Raw genomic sequence first — 25740 nt, forward strand, 5'->3', positions numbered from 1 at the left:
ATTAAAATTAAATAAAAACATTAACAACATATATATGTCAATTATTAATTCACACTTTTTCCCGAAGGTATAGAGACCACAGATCTCCACTACGGTCCTGACATTCACCATGCTTGTGGGTATCTCCTAGACCTCCTGGATGTGATCCAGGTACGACAAGACCACCCACCTTACCATCCACTTGCCTTGTATGCCGCTCCTCATTCATTCATCAAAACCTAAGCATTCCATTCCCTACCCTCGTCTCACTGTTGAAAATACCTTACCTTAATATATTCGTCCTGCTCCAACTTGAAAACGTGGGAATTAAACTGCTGTTGCAACTTCTCATTCGCGTAATTAATACAAAACTGTTCGAAGGAATTAATCTCAAATGTTTCAAAGCCATAAATATCCAGGACACCTGTAATTTAAAAAAAAATTGTATTTTTAAAAATTACACTAAAAGTGGGAGATTATTCGGTCTCACTATATAAAATATAAGTATGCGATGATCCGGTCTCACGCTTTAAGAAACAATTAAAAAGATCAAGAGTTGTAGCTATTTCTTTTTTTTAATTTTAGTACTTTTTAATTTTTGAAGTTATACTTCTTTAGGCGCGTTATGAAAAATTGATGAGAGTGAAATTTTACGATGCGCGCGCACCGTGACACAAAATTAACAGAATGAAGTTGCCCACGGAAGATGCTACGGCATTGGACATAATTTAAAAACAACATTTGAATAATAATAGAATTTATGTTACACTTAATGTAAGAGAATAATAATAAATATTTATTTATTTAATTTTTCAAATGTAAACTGAACTTTATTGACTGTAATGACTCCTTTTCCAGTCTTTGCTTATTTAATTGTAATTAATTATTTGCATGCAATCAAAAACTATTTTTAATAATGCCAAAGAAGTATAACTTCTTACGCGCGTACATAAGTACACGCACCCTTTTTTTTAAATAAGTATAAAACTTACCAATAAAGTGTTTTTTAGCATTTCCAGTATCCAGCGCCCTATTAACAGCCTGCACGAGCCAAGAGAACAATTCACCGTACATTCGTTTGGCGAGCGCATCCTTCGCGAACACCGCCCTTTGCACGTCCATTTGCGACTCGATCACCTCGTGCGCGGACGCAATGCGACGGTGGGTGAGCCAACGAGAAAGTTTGGGCGTCGACACCCCGAGTAAGGAACACACTATTGACAGGTGTTTATCGTTTGACTGAAAATTATAGAAATATTAGTATATTCTTCTAAACAATTTTCAATAACTGTAGAAACTATACAGGGTGGTCCTTATTTTTTGACTTTTGTATTATCCTCGGGGCATATTCTCATTCGATTATATACCTCTAAATATGAAACACTTTTTTTTTTTGTTAAGATTTAGAGGTCGCTACCAGCTGTCAAATTTTTTACAAATAAAATAAATTTGTATATTATTAACAGTCAATTAGCTTCCAGTCTCTAAATTGATTGAAAAGCAACTATGGTCGTGACATCTTCTTTGAAAAGTGCATGCTGAACCATCAGAATTTAATATTAATAGATATACTATGCGTCGGTAGTGTGTCAAAAATCGCAAAGCTGTTGCAGAGTCGCTCAAAAGCGAGTATAAACCTCCGTCATTAACAATACATTGGGACCGTAAACTTATAGAAGATATTACTGGTAACGAAACTTTAGATCGGCTGCCAATTTTGGTATCAGGATATGGAGTTGATCAACAACTCGCCGTTCCAAATTTGAAACGTGGAACAAGCGAAGATTGTACGTCAGCTGTCTACGAAGCTATAGGTGTGGAATTTGAGCGATAAAGTAAAAAGTTTGATACTGCAGTAAATAACGGAGTATGCGTTCTTTTGGAGCGCAAAATGGATAGAAATATGCTTTGGTTTGCTTGACGTCACCACGTAATGGAAATTATGTTGTCAGCTGTAGTGGATCAATCGTTGCCCCAATACAATATACAATTATTCAAAATATTTAAGAACAATTGGAACACAAAGCGACTTCAAATCAATAACAGATGGCACTGATGCAAACATTCTTGCAGAAGTGGACGCAGACAGGATTTCTTTTGCTTTTAGCAACTTGAAGTACATCAACCGCGAGATGACTACAGAGAACTGTTGAATGTTACTATCTTTTTCTTAGGTGTTTCTGACAAGGCGTTTCATTTCAGAGACCTGCTGGTCTTCATCGAGCTACATGGATGGCATGATGATGACCTTGTACAGTTAAAAATTTATTTACGATGAAGGACGAAAAATGTGTGAGAGAAATATGTAAAATACGGTGATTTTTTATGTCAAATATTGGTTTCAAGCCTCTACGAGTCAGTCAGTACCAAGAAACGACTTACAATTATTAAAAGAGCTTAAAGCTTCAAGAAAAATATATCTACGGTTGCGCTGAAAAAGATTTTGAATCATTTGAGGTATTTGTCGGAAGAGCTAGTTTCGCTTGGGTTTTTCGATGACTACCGGTAATGCACTTAATGGTAAAAGCACTCAAAATTGAAGGCACAGAAGATTGCTTTAAACGAATAAATATTGACATCGCACATATCCACAAACAGCCATTTTGAATGTAGATTTTGACACCGTACCTTCACGTTTACGTGAATGTGCTTCTGCGTTTATTTTATTTGGATTTTTTGGAAAGCTTAGCTATATTTTTGGATTGATTTGATTGAATTGCTTTTCTGTACGACCTTGGCATACATACTCGACACTAATTTCTCGCGATCACAGCTTGTGATGGCGTCTGGAAATAGTGGATGTGGATATGATCCAGAACCTGAGTCTTTGTAGACGACCGGCTTTTGAGGATGACTTTGAGGAAGATGGGCCCGTCGTCGATCGCCACCTATGTACTGAAGAAGTGGTCATGATGTGGAATTTGGCAAAAATTATGAAACATTTGAGTACTAATGAGCAGTGTGTGGCATTCGCTGAAGAAAATGGATTAGTGTATTCGCAAAAGCAATGTAGAACACATCGTGTTCCCATGAAAATAGCTAAATCGGCGAATAAATCATTTGGTTAATCGCGTTGTATAAAAGAAAATTGCAAAGCAAAATCGAAACTTCCTAGAAATACAGGAACGTTTTAAAAATATTAAAATATATTTAGTAGATGTGTTCTATTTGTTATACGCAAATTCGCAAAATTGGAGCTACAACACAGCCATTAATGAAGAACCTTATAAAGAAAATACACAACAACGCATAAGAAACATTAAATTAAACTAAACATTAATAATAAAATTCAAGCATTGGTAGCAACCTCTAAGTGTCATTTAAAAATTTCCAAAAAATACTGAAATACATTCGGTATATAACCAAATTACGTGGTGCCCCGCGAAATTAATGAAAATATTTCTTAGGAATAAGGACCACCCTATACAGGTTGTTGTTTTTATTTATACGCAATGAACACGGGATAAAAGAAACAACAAAATGGACGGCAGCTACTGGAAGGAAATGTGTAGGACGACAAAAGAAGATGGACAGATGATACTAGTACTAGCTGGGAAAAACTGGATCAAGGTTGATCAACAAAATAATAATTTGTATAGAATCTAAAATGTTAAATATATATAAATCTGAAGTGTTAAATTCGTTTTTTTTAACTATAAACACATTTATTGACAGATCTTCTCCATTCTGGCCCTTGATTTGAGAACTGGCAGTAAATGTAATATTAGAAGCATTTAATGTGTATTTCTGTTTTGATGTTTACTACATTGTTACCTATATGAATAAATAATTTTGACTTTGACTCAAACCTTCCTTAGAAATTACTCTATATCTTAGTCTAAACTGTATAAAAATCCGTGCGGTAGTTTTTGAGTATCGCGGTCAAACTTGACTTCAATTGCCCTTAATATTTTTGCTCACATTTGAAGGACTGAGAAAAATTCCAGCTTTGGCTAACACTTATACCTATATTAAAATTCATCAGAAGTATTTAATAAAAAAACATACATGTATATACGCTCCATCTTGATTGTCCTGGGTTGTTTCTGGGTTAGAGGTCAAACCCACGTTCCCCAAATGCAAAATGGCCGCCAGCACCGTGAACATGTTTTTTTGTTCCGACTCTGTCACACCTACAAGTAATTGATTTCTAAATATTATTTCAAATGTTTAATAAAAAATACAGCCTTTATTTAAAGTATTCCGGATCGAAGGACCACAAAAATATCTATAAATCGGCGATTTCTTTTATATAACGGGCAATCGGGCAAGAAACTCATCTGGTGTTAAGCCCCCCATGGACACTCCCAATGTCAGAAGGCTCGCAAGTCCGTTGCCGGCCTTAAAAATTGGTAAGCTCTTTTCTTGAAGGACCCTGAGTCGAATTGGTTCTTAAATACCTCTCGCCTCTAAACTCTTAATGCCAGAAGGCTCGCGAGTGCGTCGTCAGCCTTTTAATAAGTGGTACGCTCTTTGTGATTCTTTTTTAATGGTATTATAAGATTATAGTTAAAATAAACATACCTAAAGTGGTCAGCGCATTTTTCGTCTCCTTAAATGTTTTATAATCATCAACTCCATTGATTTCAGGACTTCCTCCTTGGTTCAAGTAATGAAAAGTGTCTTGATGGTCTGAAACAAATATATAGTTAAAGACAGGGGGGAATGGTGGTGCTCCTCCTCCAGCGAGGTGGATCTTCGTCCAGTCTAACCACAGACTGGAATATATGCCCAACGGGAAATACTTCGATAGCGCGTTTTTAGCTATGACGTCATCGTCATGTTTGTCGGAGATGTAACTCGAATATGAATGAATACAGTTTAAATACCTTTTATTTATAAAATGATTAAATTTATGTCATAATAATGAATTAAAAAAAATTGTATAATAATGATTAATTCAAAAATTATTTAAGTTTCCATACCCAATTGTAACTCCGGCATTTTGTCCAGCGCAGCCGCCGCACAAAGTTGGTAAAAAATGTGGTAATTTCTCTCCCCAGCACTCTGGTACACGACACGACTCTTCTCCAGCAGATAAGTCCTCATACTTGCCCCAGTTATCCGATATAGGCTATCGAAGTGGATCTCAATGAATTTCCCGAAACGTGAAGAATTATCATTTCTAGTGGTTTTCGCGTTTCCTATAGCCTGAAATTTACATATAATGTGGATATAGTATATGATATCAAAACATATTGAGTAATTTAAGAATACCACGTAAAAACTTGTTTGTTTACAAGCAAGTTGCGTCACAGACGACGCCATCTTGTTTAGCGTTTTGAATGTTTAATTTAACAGAACATCTGAGCGTCATGGTCAGCAAGGAAGCACCTGTAGCAGACTATCTGTTTCCACCGGTATCTATCCAGCGCCTCTCTTATATCAGTGTTTAGTTTTGAGGACGATGATTCACTTGATCGGTCCATCTGGTTGGACCTATCCTATCTCCTTCCCTCCCATTTTGTTTCCACCAATCATATCCTATCTCCTTTCTTCCCATTTTATTTCCACCTATCCTATCTTATCCTATTCCCGTCTATCCTATCCTGTTTATACCTATATTATCCTATCTCTACCATCCTTACCTCCATTATAGGACTGGAAGCCAGCACCTTCCTTTCAACTTGTGTTTCGCTGGCGTTGCCGCCCACAGCCGCGAAGTAACGCATCGCGTATTTAGCTGATACTGTTTTACCGGCACCAGATTCGCCGCTCACTAAAAGTATTTATACATACGTGACAAATCTTTATAACGTATTTCAAGGGACCGAGCCTTTATTTCTTCGTTATAGAGAGTTTTAGTTAGAAGGAGTTAAGAGAAAAAGAAACCAAATATAACCGATTACAATAATTTCTAATTTTATTACTTACTTTTATTACTTTAAACAATATTATTCTGATAACTATGAAAACTATTGTTTTGTATTTTTTTTGAGTATTTTGTATGGCCATCTTCACATAAACTGTTTACGAATAATGGCACAAGTGTTAATGCAATTAACAATAACAAAAGCGAGACGGCTGTGTATGACCTCAGATGTCTTTCTTAGCAATTTCGACACCTCAATAGGTTAGATTTGTAAGCAGATTATTAAAACAATTACACTTAAGTACGTTGTTGATGTCTAATTATGAAAATATTTCTTCGTAATAGAGACTGGCTGATGCGTTATAAAGAATGTATTAAAGTATGAGTTTTGTGTTGAACCAAACAAATAAAACGATTTTCCATATTAGAAAGTTTTTCTTTATAACGGCTGACGTTATAAAGAATATAGTATATTCATTACACTATATATATATATATATATATATATATTGTAATAGGCTAGATTGTAATATAATCATATATTTTTTTGTAGGGGACAGGAGGCTCTTCTGATGTTAAGTAGAACCGAGGCCCATAGACACATATTGCTAGAGGCCTATTAAAAAAAATTTGAAACTTATGTTTTGGATATTTTATAGTGAAAAATGCAGGGAGTTGTAGCACCAACATACCAATGATACTTTGATCTCGCCGCTCCCTCTCCAGCTTAGTATAGGCCTCTTCGGAAACTGCGAATATATGTGGATCCAAATCGCCCATGGACTGGCCGCGGTACGCCATGATTGTTTCATCGCCTAGAATATTCGAAATAATATGACTAAATATATATTTAATAGTTTTTTTTATATAGAATAGGGGGGCGAACGAACGGGACGCCCAAAAAGGCCAGTTTGTAGGTGCGTTGCCGATCTTTGAGGGAGGAGTATACTCTTACTTATATACGGACTGTGGAAGACTTCCAGCCATCAAGGTGATGCTGATGAGATTGACTTATTAAAATCTATATTTTGAAAGATTTTTTTCAAAATATAAATCCAACAGTTATAAAGAATTAAAATTTATAATGATTAAATTAAATATTTAGAAAGATTATGATGATGTCGTAAATTTGTACAGATACCGGCAAACATCTTGAACAAATGCCCTTGCCTGCGGAGAAGCGATTTTTAGGTATCACTGGGAGGGGGGTGGCGGCGGGAGAAGTGTCGATCGCGTAATTGGTAAATAAGTTGACGTTTGTATCCGGCGCTGCGATACGATGCGCAAACTTTCCCCCACACCCTCGGTTAATGCTCAAGAAGTTTGCCGATATCTGTATTAAAAGTTGTAAGGAAAATTTAGAACACCGTTCGAGGTATACAATTTTTCAATTTTTTCTAGGTATAACCAGAAAAAAATACAGTTAAGTGTATATTTGGTTAAAAAAATCATTAGTGAATCGAACAGGAGGCTCATCTGATATTAAGTAGATACCGCCCATGGACACTCAATGCCAAAGGGCTCGCGAGTGCGTTGCCGGGAAAACATTATAGAACATCCTGTATTACTTACCGTATATTGGTAGATCATAGTATGGATTGATAGCAACAAGGACGATGCCACAGTACGTATATATTGCATTGCGGTCACAGAATCTGAAATTTAATATCAATGTTAATTGTGATTAATACAACACTTACAAACCAGCCTTGCTATTCTGTAACCCACTTTTCGAATTCTCACAGCGGTTTTCGCAGCGGCGGTCGCGCTCAAATCAGTCGTTAAATAGTTATCTACGATTTGGCATTCTGATAAACAATAAACTACAAGCTCCCTCATCCGAAAAGTGAGTAACAGAATCGCAAGGCTGGTAACACTGCCAGGACACCCTTAAGTAACACTTAATTCCTGAGTCCCATAATATATATGTAAAGGGCCTTTTATTTTTGTATAATCATATTATAATTACTAAAAAGAAAATAGATTACACTAATTTTTATCTGGAATAAATAATATCTAATTTCTTATTAGTTTGCAAGAACCCCTCTACATGTCAAGGCCTCCCCCATGGAAGGAAGAAAGGTATATCTGTCATGGGCAAACTGCATCGAGCCAGCTGTTCTGATGATGTCATCCGCCCTTCTGGTGAAGGAATCTTCCTCTTCGTATTCGTATCGTTTCCCATTAGGGCTTCTCCGGGTCGCCCTTACGTTCCATCTCTCGTCTGACAATCTTGCTACAAGCCAGGCTCATCTCTATTTAAACTCTAGCTTAGATGGGTTAGGGCATCGGTAGCTTTAGTAATGCTTCTTTTTTTCTTTTTTACATATCATAAATGATGCTTCCGACTGTGAAGGAATTATTGAGTGCGTTACAGACATGCCGATGGCCATGCGTCATACTCGTGAACGGGTGCTACTTGTGACTGGTCGTACTTGAATTCGTGTATGCGGTGATGTTAGTTATTTCGTCTATGTATTTGCGTGTTGTTCCCACGAGAAAGTAAGTGCGTGCCTCTATTTTACCATGCCTCCTGCTGATCCTGCTGCTAGAGGACAAATCTCGTTTTTAATTCATTGTATTATTTATTATTTATTACTTGAGGAACATGGTGTTATGGTTGCAAACGTTGTGTAAAACAAAAGAAAAACTTGGCGATTAAAATTAAGATGTGTGTAAGAGTGGCGGAGAGTTTATTGCAAGTTCTTCTCTTCTGGCTTCAAATGTAAAATTAGAAGCATTTAATGTATATATTTCTTTTTTGACGTTCATAAGTGCACATTGTGTTACCTATATGAATAAATGATTTTTGACTTTTGACGTTGACACCAATATCCTCTTATCAAATGACTAGAGTCAAATGGGTTTTTCACTTAAGGAAATCGTTAAATCTCTAAAACTGAAGGTAAATTAAAGATTTTGTTTTGAGCACGAATTAAACGGTGATTTTGAAATTTGGTAACGATATTTATTTCAAGAAAACATTTTTTTACCGGATTGAAGTTATGTATTATTATAAATTTACAATTATTTTACATAATTATAAATTTTTCGCGTGCTTTACAGCGTGCGGACAGTCACTGTAAAAGTGTTTTCTTTAAATGTGTAAAAGATTTGTCAATAAAAGACAACGATATTTATTTAGCAAGAATCAAATATAAACTATAATAATATTAAAACCGGTCAATGCGATTTATTCGTTGCATTCCTCAACGAATACAAAACTTTTTAAATTTGTTTATTTAATCATTCATTATTATTATTATTAAAGTTATGAATATTGTAAAAACTATTTGTGTGTTAAAAATAAATATCTGTTAAATTAATACAATTATTAAAATTCTCGGATTTTACATTGTTTGAACAAATGTCGCACAATATGTCGCCATTCATCGCAACCAAACAAAACATTGAAAGATAATTTTGAATAATAATTAGAATTTTTCCGACATTTAATAACCAGTAACGCTTCAACCTTTGAGGTCTGGGCCTCTTACTCTATTTCATGAGGCCAGTAGGTGATCAGCCTTTGCTTGATTGGGTCTAATGCTGGTGTTAAGATGTTCTCGCTACAAACTTTGAGGTCTGGGCCTCTTACTCTGTTTCATGAGGCAAGTAGGTGGTCGGCCTTTGCCTGATTGGGTCTAATGCCGGTATTATACGATGTTTTCCTTCGTACGAGCGAGTGTTAGTCATAAAAATCGCCGTTGTACAGCCATCACAGTTGTTAATTATCCCACAACGACATTTAATGCTGGCATTTCCTCTCTGTATTGCTATTATTTGTTGAGAAAAGCACCAACTTAAATCTTTAAATGCTTTTTAAATCCCTGACAGCCCAATTTAATATAATATAATTTTATATTATGTCTAAGGTATCGTAAATGTAATGTAATTTAATTATCACAATTGTATTAATTTTAGTTATTTTTATTACTATGTAGGTAAAGAATATTGTTAATACTGTGTATTTGTGTTACTCAGACATTATCACATTAAAATAGGAACCGGTTTATATTACGAAATTACTCTTATCAATATTTCCGGTTTCCAATTTATCGCTATGACTAATTAAAGATATTAATGTAGTTTATAGAAAAATAACCGTCCAGGCCAGATCCACTACCACACAGGCAGGGGGAAATCCAAAAAACCTAATAACATGGGGGGGATAAAGTCTGGCGTAGCATCTATCCTCTACATCCTACATTATACCAGTGGAGGGTTGAAGAATCAAATATTTATATATATAATTCTTCTGTGAGTGTGTATGTCACTAAACTTCTCTCAAACGACTGGACCGATTTTGATGAAATTTTTTGTGTGTGTTCAAGGGGATCTGGGAATGGTTTAGATTCACAAATCAGCCCGCCAGATGGCGCTGCAGTCGGTACTTTCATACTTTGCTTTACTAATCGCTTGAAATATCATGCAGGACAACGTCTGTGGGGTCCACTAGTAATTAGATAAAGAATTACTCCCAAATACCAACATCTTCCTTTTGACCAAATTCAGCGAAGGGCTTGTCGAATTGTCAATCTCCAACGTATTACGGATCGGGCTGATTCTCTCTCTCTACGCAGAGACATTGCGTCTTTATGCGTGTTCTACAAAGTGTAATATGTTGTGAAGAGTTGTTCCCTCCCTCGACAACGCACCCACTAAAAATGGGTGTCTATGGGCTGCCATGACTGCCCTTTTTGGGCGCCCCGTAGGCTCGTTTGCCCCCTCTAATATAAAAAAAAATTGCAAGCGAAGACAGTGACACGGTGGAGGGGGAAGCACTGCCATTTTGGGATTATTTTATATTTTGCTTGGAGATGATAACCCGATTTGTGATACGAGGAATCACACACTACACACTACTCTTAGGACAAGATCTATAGAGCGCACACTAAGCATACTATGATTTAGTATTTATAGACATTTTACAGGAATTTTTCTATAAAAAAACCCACTTGCCCCATGACCTGGACTCGCCACACTCTTAACTGTAAACTTACCGAACTTTCAAATTATGCAGCACCGCTGGCTCGTGCAGATACGACAGGGAAGTGAGATCATTCTGACCAATCAGAAGCGATGGATTGCGAAGTGGCGGCATGCGAGACTCATCTGGAATCTGGAGAGCATTGTAATAAAAATTTAGTTAATTTATTAGAAGAATGCTGCAAGAATGTAAGGGGAGTAACTTTCTCATCATTTTGGAGAAGAAGAAGAGAATATTTGTGCTTCCTCAACGTGTCTCATGATTAGGAGTGATCAGTGCCAGTTTTGCATGGCTTTCATTATATACTGTGCTCTGCGTGCATTACCTCGGTAGCACGATGTTCTATAGACTAAAGCTTTCGGTAAATAGACTTTTAAATGCAAGATTTTTGTTAGACAAATGTAGATATTCATGTCTTCTATAAAACTGTAAACTGCTCTAATGTCAATAATTTCCCCAGCATATTGGTGGACTATGGTTACATTAGCGAAGTTTTCCTACCCATAACTTTTTTAATATTCTATAGCCTATGTTTATAAGGGATAATGTAAGATTGATGGACATTAAGGACGAAATGGAAGGGACTACCCGGGAAAAGAAGAGTGGGCAGGGAAAAATAAGTTGATAGAAATAGCATTAGCAAAGATAGAGGCAACTGGAAAGAGTTGGAGAAAGCCTTCATTCCCGTGTCACTTGGGTTGAAACCCCGAGGGTCCAACTTAAGAGCGTGAGACGCGAGGTGTTTTCAGTGGGTATTGTTTCATTACCCTCTGATTAATAGAGGGCTTTAAGTGGACCCAGCCCCACAGTCCCCACGTGGAGTTTGAAGCGGCGTGACCCTTGGCGCGGGAATTTTCACCTCATTAAAAAAAAGGCCTTTTCCCAAGAGGGGTCCATATGTGACTAACATATTTCTACTAACATAGCTATAAGTATATTAACAACATTTGAAATGGAACTTAAGGATATGGATATAAAAGGCAACGCACTTGCGAACCTTCTGGCCATGTAAGTGTCCATGGGCGGCGGTATCAATTAACATCAGATGAGCCTCCTCCCCGTTTGATCTTTCTTACATTAAAAATACTACTACTTATTAATAGTGTTCTTACCTTAATCTGCCGAATTTCGTTGGAGTCATCAATTTGAACTATGACCACCCCTGAACGGTAGTCGCTGGTGACGGTCGCACCTTCCCACACCTTCACGGGGTGCTCCACCCACACACGGGCACCCTGCAAGTCAAAAACCATAATAACGGTCCTTTAACATATTTTTGTCACTATTTTTTTTTATTTATAATGCTACAAATGTAATTATTTTATTGTATCTCACACACTGTTTTGTTGTGTTTTTTTTAATAATTTTATTACTCTTTAATGTTAATATTCTACGGTTTCGATATTTGTAAATATGTGAGGAACATGTATACTAACTTTTTTAGTATAGTAGTTTATTCTAAGAGTTTGTTAAATAATTATATGACTTCACATATAATTATTGAACAAATGTAACAAAATATTGTAAACCTATTTTAAAAGAGTAAGTGTGGAGTTTCTTGCCCATTCTTCTCCACACGAAACTACCTTTTGTAAGGGGCAACTAGAATCTTCTTTGTATATTTTTTGACGTTCAAAAGTCTCATTTTAGATGGTCTAATTGAAATAAATGATTTGACTTTGACTTGACTTTGACTTTCGCCATCAATAACTTTAAAGTTTCCTCATTGTCATCCTCCATTTTCAATGAAACTATTTAAAGGAGTGGTCCCTTATGTAAAAGGGTTTCTCGAGAAAACAGGCAACCAGTTCTTAAAAGGCCGGCAAGACACTTGCGAGCCCTCTGGCAATGTGAGTGTCTATAGGCGGCGGTATCAGTTAACATCAAATGAGCATCCCGCCCGTTTGCCCCTGTTGCATACAAATTTGCGAAATTTAGCTATAAATGTTACAATTTATTGGCCACAAATGTAAGATGATTGTTAATAGGTATTTGCGCTTCTAATTATTAACTGATATGTAACTTAACTAATGTTACATAACTATGGCTCACGATCTAATTAGATTTCGTACAAAAATAGCGGGATTCTTTAAGCCAATTTTCGGAGGCAAATTTGTTTGACAGTTGACAGAGTTGGGTTGCCACCCGTACTTATTAAAGTATTGTACGTTATTTTAGGTAGTTGTACTCTATATTTTATTTAGGATGATGTGATGTTTTTGTTATAGAATAGGCAATAGGCAAGTAGGTGATCAGTCTTCTGTGCTTTTTTCATACGATGTGTTAAATAGAAAGCACAGCGGAAGCCAACACTGCTTTGTGTTTCATGTGATTTCCTTAGTCGTAAATAGTTTTTCGTTAAACGGAATTTATCGATTGGCGCTGAAACGATGTTTAAATATTGATAAACTGCAAAAATCAATAAAAAATATATTTTTAAATATAATAATAAATAAAAATACTAAGATACTACGTACTTTTTTTCTTGTATTCGAGTATAACCAATGTACTTTAATTGAAAAAAGAGGTGGCAACCCTAGTTTACACCTCGAGACGAATAAAAAATACACTTCCAATTGGAAACCTCAAAATCAGTTAAAGTAATAATAAAAATAAATTTAAGAAATATTTCATAAAGGATATTTTTGTGTTGAAAAATATCTAATGTAAATAGTTTACGTTCAAAAATGGCGGGATTCAAGTTTTAAGTCAAGTTTCGAAGGCAAATTCGTTTGACAATTGCCTTGAGAAAAGCCATAATGATGTAATAGTTTATGTTCAAAAATGGCGGGATGATTAAGGAAAATTTTCGGAGGCAAATTCGTTTGACAGTATACACCTGGAAACGAAAAAAAATGTTGTATTTGTAACCTCTTTTAAAATCACTTAAAAAGTAATATTACAGAAATAATAATTAATAGATTATTGAACTAAGATAAAAGATGCATTAAAGTAATCAACGTGACTTATCAATTAATAAAGTCATACAACCGCAATTACGAATTTGATAAGATTTTATTTGGTAATTTAAATGTTTAATTGAAAATCGTCTTTTGCGTTTATTTTCTTATAAGAGTATATTTTTTTATTTATTAACACTTCGTTACATGTACATAAATATGAAAATACAATTGACATAATTTTATAAAATTGAGGGAGAGTAGCTTTATCGCATTCCAGCGATCACTTCCATGCAACCACTGTGAGAAAAAAAAATGATAAGGGCAAGTAGTATACATAAGATATTGTTATAGTTTTTTATTTAGAAAAAAAATTTAGATCTGTTTCAGATGAGTTAGTACAATGGTTGTACAGTAGAGATGTAAAGAAAGATAAAGAAGCTAAGCGGATAGGGACGGGAATAGAATTCCATAGCCTCACTGGAGAGGTTAAAGGATACGCCAAGAAAAGAAGAAATATGCGATGGGATTTTAAGGTTATAGATTTCAGAAGAGCATAAGCTATAGCTATAGCTTACACTCATTACTATGGGCTCCCAAAACATTGAATTCGTTTTTGAAATAGGAAGGAGTTTTACGATTGAACAGGATGGAATATAAGAGATGGAGAACGTGAGCATCACGTCGCTGACGAATGGTTAACCAGCCTAGCCGCATACGGAACGCAGAGATATGGTCGTACTTACTTAGTCATAATATAAAACATAAATTTTACTATGAAATTAGAGACTAGGGCTAGAGATTAGGGCTCCGCATGAAACTACATACTGTCTTACATTGGAGGGCATACAGAATAAATTTACACGATTCCTTTATTACAGACTGTACGGTATCTCATTTCTAATGTACCCAATGTGCCTTGGGGATGGTGGGGTAAGAGAAACAAGACAGGACAGATGACCTACTACCTACTTGTCATGTGGTGGTGAGCAACTCAATTGTTCTTAATGAACGCGGTTTTGTGTATATTATGTGTTTAATATTATATATTTTTCGAAATTATCGTAATGGCTTAGGGAGCGTTTAATTAAAACGTTACGATGCGTTATCGTTAACTTTACACCACATAATGGTAACTTTTAGGTATAAAGAGTCACTAGGTGGTCACGAAACGTTTTACGAATCTTGGGTACAGAAATACGTACATAAACATGGGGGGGTCAATAATCTCCAAAAATTGTTTGACGTAATACTTGAACGCTCACTTAGTCCCGTAAGGGTAATGTAAGTATTTTTGTAAATAAATCAATAATTATTTCTAAGTGACATATGTCATGATGATCATACATGTAATGTAAATTTAAATTGAAGTTATTGTTATTCACCGCCAATTCTTTATTTTAGTTAACACAATTAATTGTTTCACACATTAAAAACAATCCTAATCCACATTCTCTGTTGAGTGTAATCATTTACTTTTTGGCGCCAACATCACAGATTATCCTAATCGGCTATAATGCCGTCAACTACAGATTAGTTGAGTTCACAAATTAAGTCCTGTCAAGAGAAAACATTTGAAATTTTTGCGATTAAAAATAGTGGCGCAGAGTTTTTTGCCAGTTCTTCTCTTCCGTTCTACGCCCTTGATTTGAGAACTGGTAGTAAATGTAAAATAAAAGTATTTTTAAAAAAATATAGGTATATGTATCTTTTTGACATTCATAAGTGTCCATTGTGTTACCTATATGAATAAATGATTTTGACTTTGAATTGCTAAATTAGTTAAATATCCTAATATATTAACTAACTGTAATAATCTAAAATTATGTTAGTTACAGATTATTACAGTTGGTAATAAGTCCCGCCCAAAGTGAAGAAAATTTTAACTGGCGACACTATGACCAAGGTCATACGCATCTCAACTCAAGGCACAATCTCATCTTGAGCGCTGTGTAATGTGTTAAACGTCATACAGAAATAATGGTTTGACAGCTATTGAAACACAATAACTGTGTCAATCTAGAATACCGGCCGAACTTGACTCACGTATGAATACGAATTAAATTGGATTTTGGATTGGATTGGTTGGATTTAGAAATACGTCGCCCGAATTTGATGATACTGATTATGTAGATGTCTCGGTGGACCTTGATTGGAACCCCTCCAAGTAATTTTGGAATTTCTGCCGGAGTTGCGTCTTAGTACAAAAAAAATGTATTTTTTTTTTAACTTTTCTATTATTATTATAATATTTCAAGTAGCGTGTATTTCAGAACATGTGAAACGAAACGCAAACCACCAGCAATGTAGATTTTGACAGAAATTACACTGATAGATTAATTCCGTAACTTTCAAGTTGAATGTGCTTCTGCGTTTATTTTAATTGGATTTTTTTACACACACACACACAAACTTGGCTATATTTTTGGATTTTGATTGAATTGCTTTTCTGTACGACCTTGGCATACATACTGGACACTGATTTCTCGCGATCACAGCTTGTGATGGCGTCTGGAAACAGTGGATGTAGTATAGTGAATAAAATCGAGGAGGAGGAAAGACTCTTACATTTGTGCCGTTTATTATATTTATAATTTTTATTTGAAAAATATTTATATTAGCAGTACCAAATTCACTTTTTATTCGGGAAGAAAATATTTTTGAACATCAATCTGTTAGGCATTTTGCTGTAGACAATTTAATAAATTATTGTCCTTATAGGTATTGTGTTGTCATTACAAATTAATAATAAAAACAAAACATTCTTCATCTCATCAAGGTGTAGTTTGTTTATGAATAAAACAATGCATTGCAATTTTTAATGTCAATAAGAATCAAAACTAATGTCAACAGTCGCTGTTTATACCACAGGTTAAAAAAATAATAAAAGCACAGTAAAGAGTTCCATTTGGACATTGACATAAATATACTAATTTTTCCTTGACTTACAGTTAAATTCAGCGTATCTAAAACGTCTTAAGTGAAACTCCCACACACACAAAGCTAGGCATGAAACTAGATTATACCGACACACTCATCAACTCGAGTTTTCTAATTGGATTTATAATAATACTCGGTTTAAAGAAATTACATGATAATTAAGTAATATGATTACCAACAGACATAGTCTTTTAGTTCTTTAGTCAGGGATATTTAATGTTTAAAGTATGGATTCAAACTTTTAGAATTTATTAGGTTACAGCAGGAATTCCTAACTTCGAGACATCAATATCATATGCAACATAATAAGGTCATAGAGACGCAAATAATTTGTTTATAATTAGAAAAATACTTTATAAACCACTGTCAAATACCCTTTTGGAATGTACTTTAGACTGAAAAATACATGTAATGTCTCTCTGTATAATTTCTTCGATAGAGTCAGCTACAATATAAAAATAGGTTGCATAGCTTCATTATCAGAATAGTATTCTATTATCTATGCATATCCCAGTAGATATCGGAATTGTTTAATAGTGAATAAAGAACAAAGAAGAGAAAAATCAATGAAAAACAAGTAATTTAATAAAAAATATCATGAAAAAAATAGATAAAACTGAGCCCAAGACTTAAAATAATATCACTGGTTTGTTTTACTTATATTCTGAGACATACACCCATTAATTGTTTTGGTTAGTATAGATAAAAGACTCACCTATTAGTTTGTCTATATTTCAACAAAATTCAGTAATAACATTCTGTAATATATAATTTCTTTAACTTTTCGAAATTCTGAACATGATACATGTTTTGTGTAATATTAAAATGACAATGACATCAGAGATGAGTTAATAATAGACATAATTTATGTCTAATATGCTGACAAAAAAGGGTTTTACCAGTACCTATACAACCTAAACAATGTTTCACCAGAAGTAGAACCCAGAACCTTGGATTTATTTGTACTATAGCCATTGATACAAAGGCCTAATTGTGGTTAAGTAATTGATACAACACCTTGCTAATAAGTCTTACATTGAAATTATTTTAATTAATATTTAAATTAATTCTCAAGGAACTTGGACAACATTTTTAAGTTTAATCTTATTGGTATGCAGATAAATATAATTTCATGGCATGGTTTAGTTTTGAGACCTTAAGGTTTTGTAGAAACATATATAAATGTAACTGTTACAGCTATATATATCACATATTGTGTTATATATAGCTTCACATCTAGGCAGATATTCATATTATGTTCTGAGGTAGAAATAGATAAAAAATGCTTGCAATTGTTTTAGGAATTTATGTATAGTTTGACACATTTGCCAATTTTTTTAAATAACTCTTCCATTATATTAAATTCACTAAAAGCATATTTGGTATTAATATAGAATAGTTAATAATATATTATCAATTGTTTTGTCAATAAAATGTCAATATCTAAAATATATTTCTTAAAAATCTATGTATAAATTGTAAATTCAATTCATGAATCATCTAGGTCAGGACAATGAGATGAGCATTTTTTTAAGTTTCAGTAATGTTAAAAAATCAATAATTAGATAAATGATCAATACAATATGCAGTGTAAACTCTATATAATGGCACTCAAGGGAATGTGCATATTTGTGAAGTGAAAGAAGAAAAATCTGTATTAGAAAAAGAAAAAGTTTATTTCAGACTAGCGTTAGTAATTACATAAAAAACAATTCTTATTTGAACACTGCTAGCGCTTTAGCTGCACCAGCAACTATGTTGTATTTTTTTTACTTATTTAATTCATATCTTACGATATTGAGACATTTTCGTGATAATGCATGTGCAAGCAATCCCGATTTTTAAACAAAAGAACGGATTTCTTAGAAAGTTTTGTATGTATGATGCAGATAGTCGACTTTTTTACGGGCTAGGACAATACAGCGACAAAACAACATACATAGCTTCATAGTTTTAACAAATTTCGGCATGGAGGCCGGCTCTGTAAGTTAAACAGTTGAGAAGAGAAAACAACAGTTTCTTGTTTTATAAAAATCCCATACAAATCATAGAAGGGGATTTAATATCTTTCTAATAAGAATGTTAGAATAAAGGCCCATTTACATGATGCCATTTTCTTGCCTGTAGCATACAATTATATCAACGCAATAAATGAATTGCATAGTCTAAACAAAACGTAACATTCTTGATCATTGGGAAAAGTTTCCTTTCAAAACTATTATTGATGTAAACAGCACGTACAATAATTTCTTACGCAATTCTTGTACGCAATTATCTCTTCATTTGCAAACATGAGTGCAGTGAGTGAGGGTGTGTTAAATTAAATTAAATAAAAATTTAATAAATTAAAAATTAATTTAGTCTAAATTTTTTATTTTGTTTGTTATTTCCTTCGGTCCGAAACCGTCAACTTCAAATTCCTGTGAAAATGCTACTAGCGCAGCATTACGTGCATCGGTTCTTATAATTTACATTTTCGGTATCCCATAAACACTCATGACTGCGATAAATCTCAATGAACTTTATTATATCAGCAGAACTGAATTTAAACACCTTTTTACTCATATTCATACCTCTCTGTTGGATGGTTCTAATCTTTTAAGAAGACTGAGCTCTGGTGGTGAGGGTCTATTTTAAAAAAAACAATAATAATTTATGTTTATAAAGAGCCAAAGATGTTGCACTATCTGCGTCTAGAATAGAAGTACTAAAAACAAAAAACAGAAACTATCTTTTTATATTAAATTCAAACAGGTATTATTTATATTCTTAACTAAAACTTTTTCTTTACATGTGACAAGTGTTACCTGCCTTTATTACATTAATATTTACATATTCAAACTCCAACACTCTTCTAAAATATTTAAGACTTGAATGAAAAATTTGTCAATACAAATACGTGCAATACTTGCACGAAAGCGCCATTTAATGGTATAGGCACGTACAAGCCTGTGTTTAGACAAGACAATACTTGAAAGCAATAATCTCCTTAAAATAGTTGCATTGGTGTAAACAAAAGGCATGTGCAATTATTTCCTTGTCAATACTTGAATACAATAATTGCATTCAAGTTTTCAAGTGTAAACAGTTGCATACAATTCTTGAACGGCAATTATTGCGCTTCATTTATTGCATTCAATTATTGCTCTGGTATGTACAAGAAAATGGCATCATGTAAATGGGCCTTAAGGAACATATTGGAATGTGACCCGAATATACACTTTGATTAAAAAATATCCACTATTTTAAAAATTTATTAATTTAACAATTACCTAATTTGTTACTTTAAAACAATATGAAGTAATTATTTCATAATATTTTTCATTGAAAATTAAGTGTTCCTAATACATTTACCAAAAAACTGGTATTATTGTGTAATAATTTCCGTAAACAGCCACTTATGCTCGAATTGTAAGATAAAATCTCATGCATTATTCATATTCGTAATATTATGCTAACATTATGATTTCATACTTTTTGACATAGATAGTGAGAGTGATAATTATTCAGTGACCATAAAAATGATTTATGATGATGCAGTTGTCTAAAGAGGTTTTATATGAAGTTGATACTGGCCAGAAATTGACCAAAAATATTTTTTTGGTAATATTTTTTTAATTTTAGAACAAAATATCAAAATCTTACCTTAGTGTAAAGTTCTTTTGTAGTCATGGTGGTGTGTTTTCACTTAGTTTCTTTATTCAATTCGCAAAATATCACATCATTTCACCACGAAGCATAAACTTTTGAAATTCATTTTAATATTATACAAGGTAGATTTAAAAATTTTGCTAATTTTTCGATGTGAATTGCGAAACGTCACTGCGTTGTTGAGTGTCTGCTTTGACAGGTGTCATTGAAATTTTATCAATACTTCAAGAACATGCGACTAGTGAGCCAATGAGAAGCTATCTACGTGAATAGGAACAGAAAATTATTAAGAAAAACATAATAAATACGTGAGATTTACTCAGTAGGAAATGGGAACAATGAAATGCTCATAAGAACGAGTCTCATAATATAATTATGTCGGTTCAAAGATAAGTTTTACTTTCTTCATCATTCTCACGAGTGTTGTAAGATTGTTAATAAAATATATTTAGGTCAAACGTGGAAGGAGTTTTTAAAGTTCAACTAATTTGATTAGGCTGCCATCTATTTAAATTATTATAAACTAGTATAACGATTATTATGACGAGTTTATAGTACAGTGAGAATGTGATACAAAAAATTACGATTTTCTTAAGAGATTAAAATTGCATATAATATGTTCATTTTACATCGACTTTAAATGTATGTAGGTTATTTAATACGACCATTGTATGACGACGATTACATTGTCATAGTCCGTATATAAACAATCTTTCAATTAATTTAATTAATTTTATTATTTAATTCTTTTTAGTGTCTTTTGAAGTCGTACCTTTAATTAAAATTATGAATACTCTTTGTAAGCATATTAAATGTAGTTTTTTGCATAGTTTGTTTATGTGAGGAATCTGAATGTGACATTGCTAATAGACATGAATTTAGACCATCATTACAAATTTTGTATTAGTGACATTTACAAATGTGTTTTTAAACATTTAAATAACACATTTGTAATTTGAAGAACCCGTGAATATGAAAATCAAAATTTTAATTATGGATTTTTGTTAAGCTACGAGTTTTTTACTTCATAACGTCTTTTAAAGCCAAGTTTTATACAGAATAATCTCAATATATATATATATCATTTTTAAGACTGTGTTGTTTAGTGATCTGAGGTGATATTTAAATTTTTATGGTAATCAAATTTGTTATAAAATATTTTTTATACAAAATAATCTATATTTTGAACAAGACAAAAATAATAATAACAACTTAACTGTAATCATTGTGTAACTAATAAATAATAAAATAATACTCTGAAGTTCTTAAAGTCCGCTATCAATAAAAAAAGTGTTGTCAGTCCATAAAATTTTATTTTGCTATTACATAAATACGATTAGATATATTGGTAACATTAAGCCTGATTATCAAGTCGTCTACTTATTTTCCGGGGAAGGGAACCAGGTTTGGCAGGCTTCTGTTGCAATTTCACAGAGGGCAGTAAATGCCTTGGCTCTGTTCTCGTATTCTGTGAAAAAAATTTGTTTATATGTTAAACCAAACAATCAGTGGCGCTACAACCTTTTTAGGTCTGAGAAATCTGAACAGTTGTTACAGTTGACAGTGAGCATATGACCACAAACTATCACCAATTTTGAAAGTGATTATAAAAAATATGACCAAAGTTTTTCTTTTGTGCTTTCTTAAATACATACCAGAAGGACCTCTCTTGCCAAACATAATACCATTCATTGGAGCGGTCTTGTAATTTGCTTCGCTAACTTGAACTAAGCAAATAACTGCCAAAATGACAGCGACAAATGCATACTTCATTGCTGACATCTGAAAATAGAGATGTTTAGGTTTAGAGAAGTTTATCTCATTAAAAATAATTAATATAAAAAAGTAAGTAATTATTATTACTATGTGGGTTAAGAAAATAATTGATAATAACGAAATTAACGAAAGAAGCAAGCTGTCGAAAAGATATCTATATAATCTTCACTATATATTGCAAGCTATATTTTCTGAAATACATGACAATTATGGTAATAATCAATGTTATAAAAAATTAAAATAATAAAAAAATTACACTTTTACACAACAGTTTTAGATTGTTTTGTAGTCACTATTAAAGGAAATTGTTAAATATTGTCGCATAGCATATCAATAAGTTCTTGTTTTACTTTTAAATAATATTAACCGAACGGGATTTAAAGATGATGATAGATATAAAAAATGCTTGTAGATTCTTATTTACAAAAATAAAGGGAATTTTAATATTTCATTAAAAACTGTCTTCCTCTATTAAATTACTTTGAATTAAAAGAAACTTGAAATAAAACAACAAAATATTAGGAATCCATAAATATATTAACGCAAATTCTAACAAAAACTAAGTATTACCTATTTTATATGTGTTAATTTTTATTATTATTACTATAAAAGTTAAGAAAATTATAAGTACTATGTTGGAATTATAAAACATAAATTTCTATTACCTTAACTGTGATGATCTTGTTGTTGGTAACACTGAAATGCAACTGATGTCAAAGGGGCGTCTTCCCGCCAATTTATAGCATCAAAATACAACATGGCGGCTGTCCACTCAATTAAAGGATTATTGGATTTTCACCGCATATTCTCTATGATCAAGTTTATCCCCGGGGATTATAACTCTATTAGGGAATGAATATATTGGTTAGGCGCTTCACTGTTTGTTATCTGATATTTGAAAATCTTTCAACGATATTTAATGGCAAAGGTTACTTCAGAATAGTTTTTGATATAATATGGAGATTCACACTCTTATGTCCCGTAGATCACCTGGGACATTTGATATTCCTTCTCACCTTTAATTTGAAGGTTGTTCCGCTTAAACTAGCTGAGATTATTGACCAAGAATATTATGCTTTTGTCTCTGGTTTTTGTTTATAGAAAGGGGCAAACGGACAGGAGGCTCATCTGACATTACGGGTCCATGGACACTCAATGCCAGAGGGGTCGCAAGTGCGTTACCGGCCTTTAAAAAATTGGTTCACTCTTTGATGGAACCGTCGATAAAGGAAGCTGGTTCCACATGGTGGTGGTGCAAAAACTGCCGTTAAAACCGACGTCGAGGTGATACGGGTGGAATTTCATGCCACGACGTCTGCTGAAACTCAGCTCCAGATATCCGAACAACTCCTCTGAAGATTCTCTCATGCGGTACAAAATGCAGAGTAACCCCACATCAGTTCAAATTGTTTAAGGATGAATTTAAAACTACTTTACACCTTACCGAACGGGCCATTCCGTCACTCATTAAAATCGCCTTTTTAGAGGCTTAAAAGCACCTGCATCATCCTCATCACATGGTGAAACAGTTAATTAGATAAGAAATGATTTATTACTTTTCAAAGCAAGTCGATTTTTAAAGGAATTTGTTTAAGAAAAATTTTACATCAACATTAATCAGTTCGTAGTATAACTTAATTTTACGCTATCAAGTAAGCGATGCAATTTTCCAAGTAATTAAATAAAGCTCTCATTTCAAGGATATGTTCAGTATAAATACTGAAAGAAAAATGGATTTTTCATCAGATCACTTCTTGCTTCTGTGACGAGCACATCCAGACGTAAGTTTTTAAGATCGAAACATAAAAATATATAGTGAAAAAAATATATCGAACATATTAAAAAACCAGTGGCGCTACAACCTTTTAATCAGTCTCAGATGGCTGTATCTGTTGCACCGTTGTTACTACGACCTCAGGGATGAGAGTCGCACGCTGTAGCCACTACACCAACATAACACTACATATCTTGAAACATACATGTATTTACAATAAAGTTGACGGAGATAAGAAACAATACAATCTCCTTCTAAAAACTTTGTAGATGTCGAGTTAAAAGCCCAACTACTTTGAGTCGGTGAAGATTTCAGATTTTACAATTGTATATTGTTGTCCCAAGAATGTGTATATGTCACTATAACAAAATCCGCAAGCTTAGATAGGTTAATGAATTTCCTAGGAAATTTATAAACTTAACGAACTCAAGCTATAACCAAACGACATGCGGGGTGTGATTGGTTGAATAAGTCACTAACCTAACTGTATAGAATCTTACGAATGAATACCCGTTACTTTATATATTTACCAAGAGACGTCAAAAAAAATGTGGCCCTAAAATAATACAATTTATATCTACGAAAGTTTATAAATTTCCTGGGAAACTTGCGGATTGTGTTATCTTCTAGTGTCATATACATTAAATGTCAATAAATTTTAATTCAGCAATATGTTACAGAATTAAAAATTCACAAGTTACTCATTCAAGTCATGTCCCTCTTCGTCTCGTCAATGGACAAAGGTCTCTTCTCTCTGTTTTAAAAACTGTTCTCTTTCAGCAAGATGCGTTATATTCTTATATTTGTCTTCGCTGTTGCCATCATCACCCTGACAGAAGCAACCTACAAGAAGATACCGTTTAATGGCTCCATTTTTGGTAAAAGAACAACAAACGGTAAGTTGAGTTATTTATTGGAATTGTCACGCTTTGTCGTATAAATATTTTGGCGTTTGGGGAGACCCCCCCCCCTTTCTTCCACCACGCTCAACGCCCATCATCCAAAGATTTAATATATTCAAAAACATTTAATCAATCCTGCACTTTTTAATTTAGGGTTATTAACGTTGCTTGAAAAAATTTAAAATCTAATTTAACCGTGTTTAAATTATTAAAAGTTGCTTTTGAACCAATAGGACTTACCAACCAATAAGTTTTTAACACGTGGGTGCCATACATTGAGTGGCCATGGGCGGTATTACTGAGCCTCCTGCTTCTTTGTCCACTTTTGCATTAAAGAACGGTGTGCTGATTGAAATATGTCATATATTACTATAACATACTTCTTGTTACAGATATTGATGCGAATCACGCACTAATTGCATTATGCGAAATCACAACTGAGACGTGCGAGGCGTGGCTCAACCAGATATTAGACAACAAGTAGTCTTCATTCGAAATTCGAATTCCTACACCACAGCACACATGGACATGATTCGAAATTCAAAACGAGCTATATAGATAAAACTTGAGTATTTTATTATTGGGTGAAAATACATGTAAAAATTTGTTTACTTATTTCATTTTTGTTTTAATTCATTTTTCGTAAGTTCTATTACCAAAGACAAAGTAGGTAACTTTAAATCATAATAACTATTCTTCATAATATCTAATACCCATTCATATTTGCTAACGGTAAAATACAATTATGTATAATGTAATAATACTGCTCGATGACAATAAACGCATTTGTAATTCAAATTCGATGACAAAAAACCATACAGGACGGTAGAGTCCAGTTCTATCGAATTAGTTTTTGTCTAAATTGTTTACCTTTTATTTGTAGTCAGTTATTGCAGATCACCCTGTAGTGCCAGTTGTGACTGATATATATAATTCTGTTGTGTATAAAACCAATAAATATATAACATATACTCGATTGCTATCGTATTCATTTAAAGACCCCTTCTGACCCCCGA

The 25740-nt window shown here is 33.5% G+C and overlaps 2 protein-coding genes and 1 long non-coding RNA gene across 5 annotated transcripts in view; 1 reads left to right on the top strand and 2 right to left on the bottom strand.

Moving 5' to 3' along the window:
- LOC125062317 (unconventional myosin-Va) overlaps nt 1-20459 on the bottom strand; it is a 56899-nt gene extending 36440 nt beyond the window's left edge. For all 3 annotated transcript variants that reach the window (XM_047668146.1, XM_047668145.1, XM_047668144.1), the window contains exons 1-11: nt 20267-20459; nt 11894-12016; nt 10795-10913; nt 7364-7446; nt 6484-6606; nt 5568-5698; nt 4905-5130; nt 4504-4611; nt 3988-4112; nt 972-1218; nt 267-403 (exon numbers count right to left, since the gene is read on the bottom strand). In XM_047668146.1, the coding sequence (XP_047524102.1) occupies nt 267-403; nt 972-1218; nt 3988-4112; nt 4504-4611; nt 4905-5130; nt 5568-5698; nt 6484-6606; nt 7364-7446; nt 10795-10913; nt 11894-12016; nt 20267-20293 (1449 nt within the window). In that variant the 5' untranslated portion in view covers nt 20294-20459. The remainder of the gene's footprint in view (nt 1-266; nt 404-971; nt 1219-3987; nt 4113-4503; nt 4612-4904; nt 5131-5567; nt 5699-6483; nt 6607-7363; nt 7447-10794; nt 10914-11893; nt 12017-20266) is intronic.
- A 1264-nt stretch (nt 20460-21723) lies between these two features.
- LOC125062544 lies at nt 21724-23182 on the bottom strand. Its single transcript, XR_007119287.1, has 3 exons — nt 22714-23182; nt 21928-22054; nt 21724-21740 (listed from the first exon to the last, which is right to left on the bottom strand). It is a non-coding gene; the product is annotated as an uncharacterized LOC125062544 (long non-coding RNA).
- A 344-nt stretch (nt 23183-23526) lies between these two features.
- On the top strand, nt 23527-25344 carry LOC125062543 (neuropeptide SIFamide). Its single transcript, XM_047668545.1, has 3 exons — nt 23527-23829; nt 24603-24718; nt 25117-25344. The coding sequence occupies exons 2-3, from the start codon at nt 24607-24609 to the stop codon at nt 25206-25208; spliced, it is 204 nt and encodes a 67-aa protein (XP_047524501.1). The 5' UTR covers nt 23527-23829; nt 24603-24606; the 3' UTR covers nt 25209-25344.
- Nucleotides 25345-25740: the final 396 nt, after the last annotated feature.

Source organism: Pieris napi, chromosome Z (genome assembly GCF_905475465.1).
Source record: "Pieris napi chromosome Z, ilPieNapi1.2, whole genome shotgun sequence".
Taxonomy (NCBI): Eukaryota; Metazoa; Arthropoda; class Insecta; order Lepidoptera; family Pieridae; genus Pieris; species Pieris napi.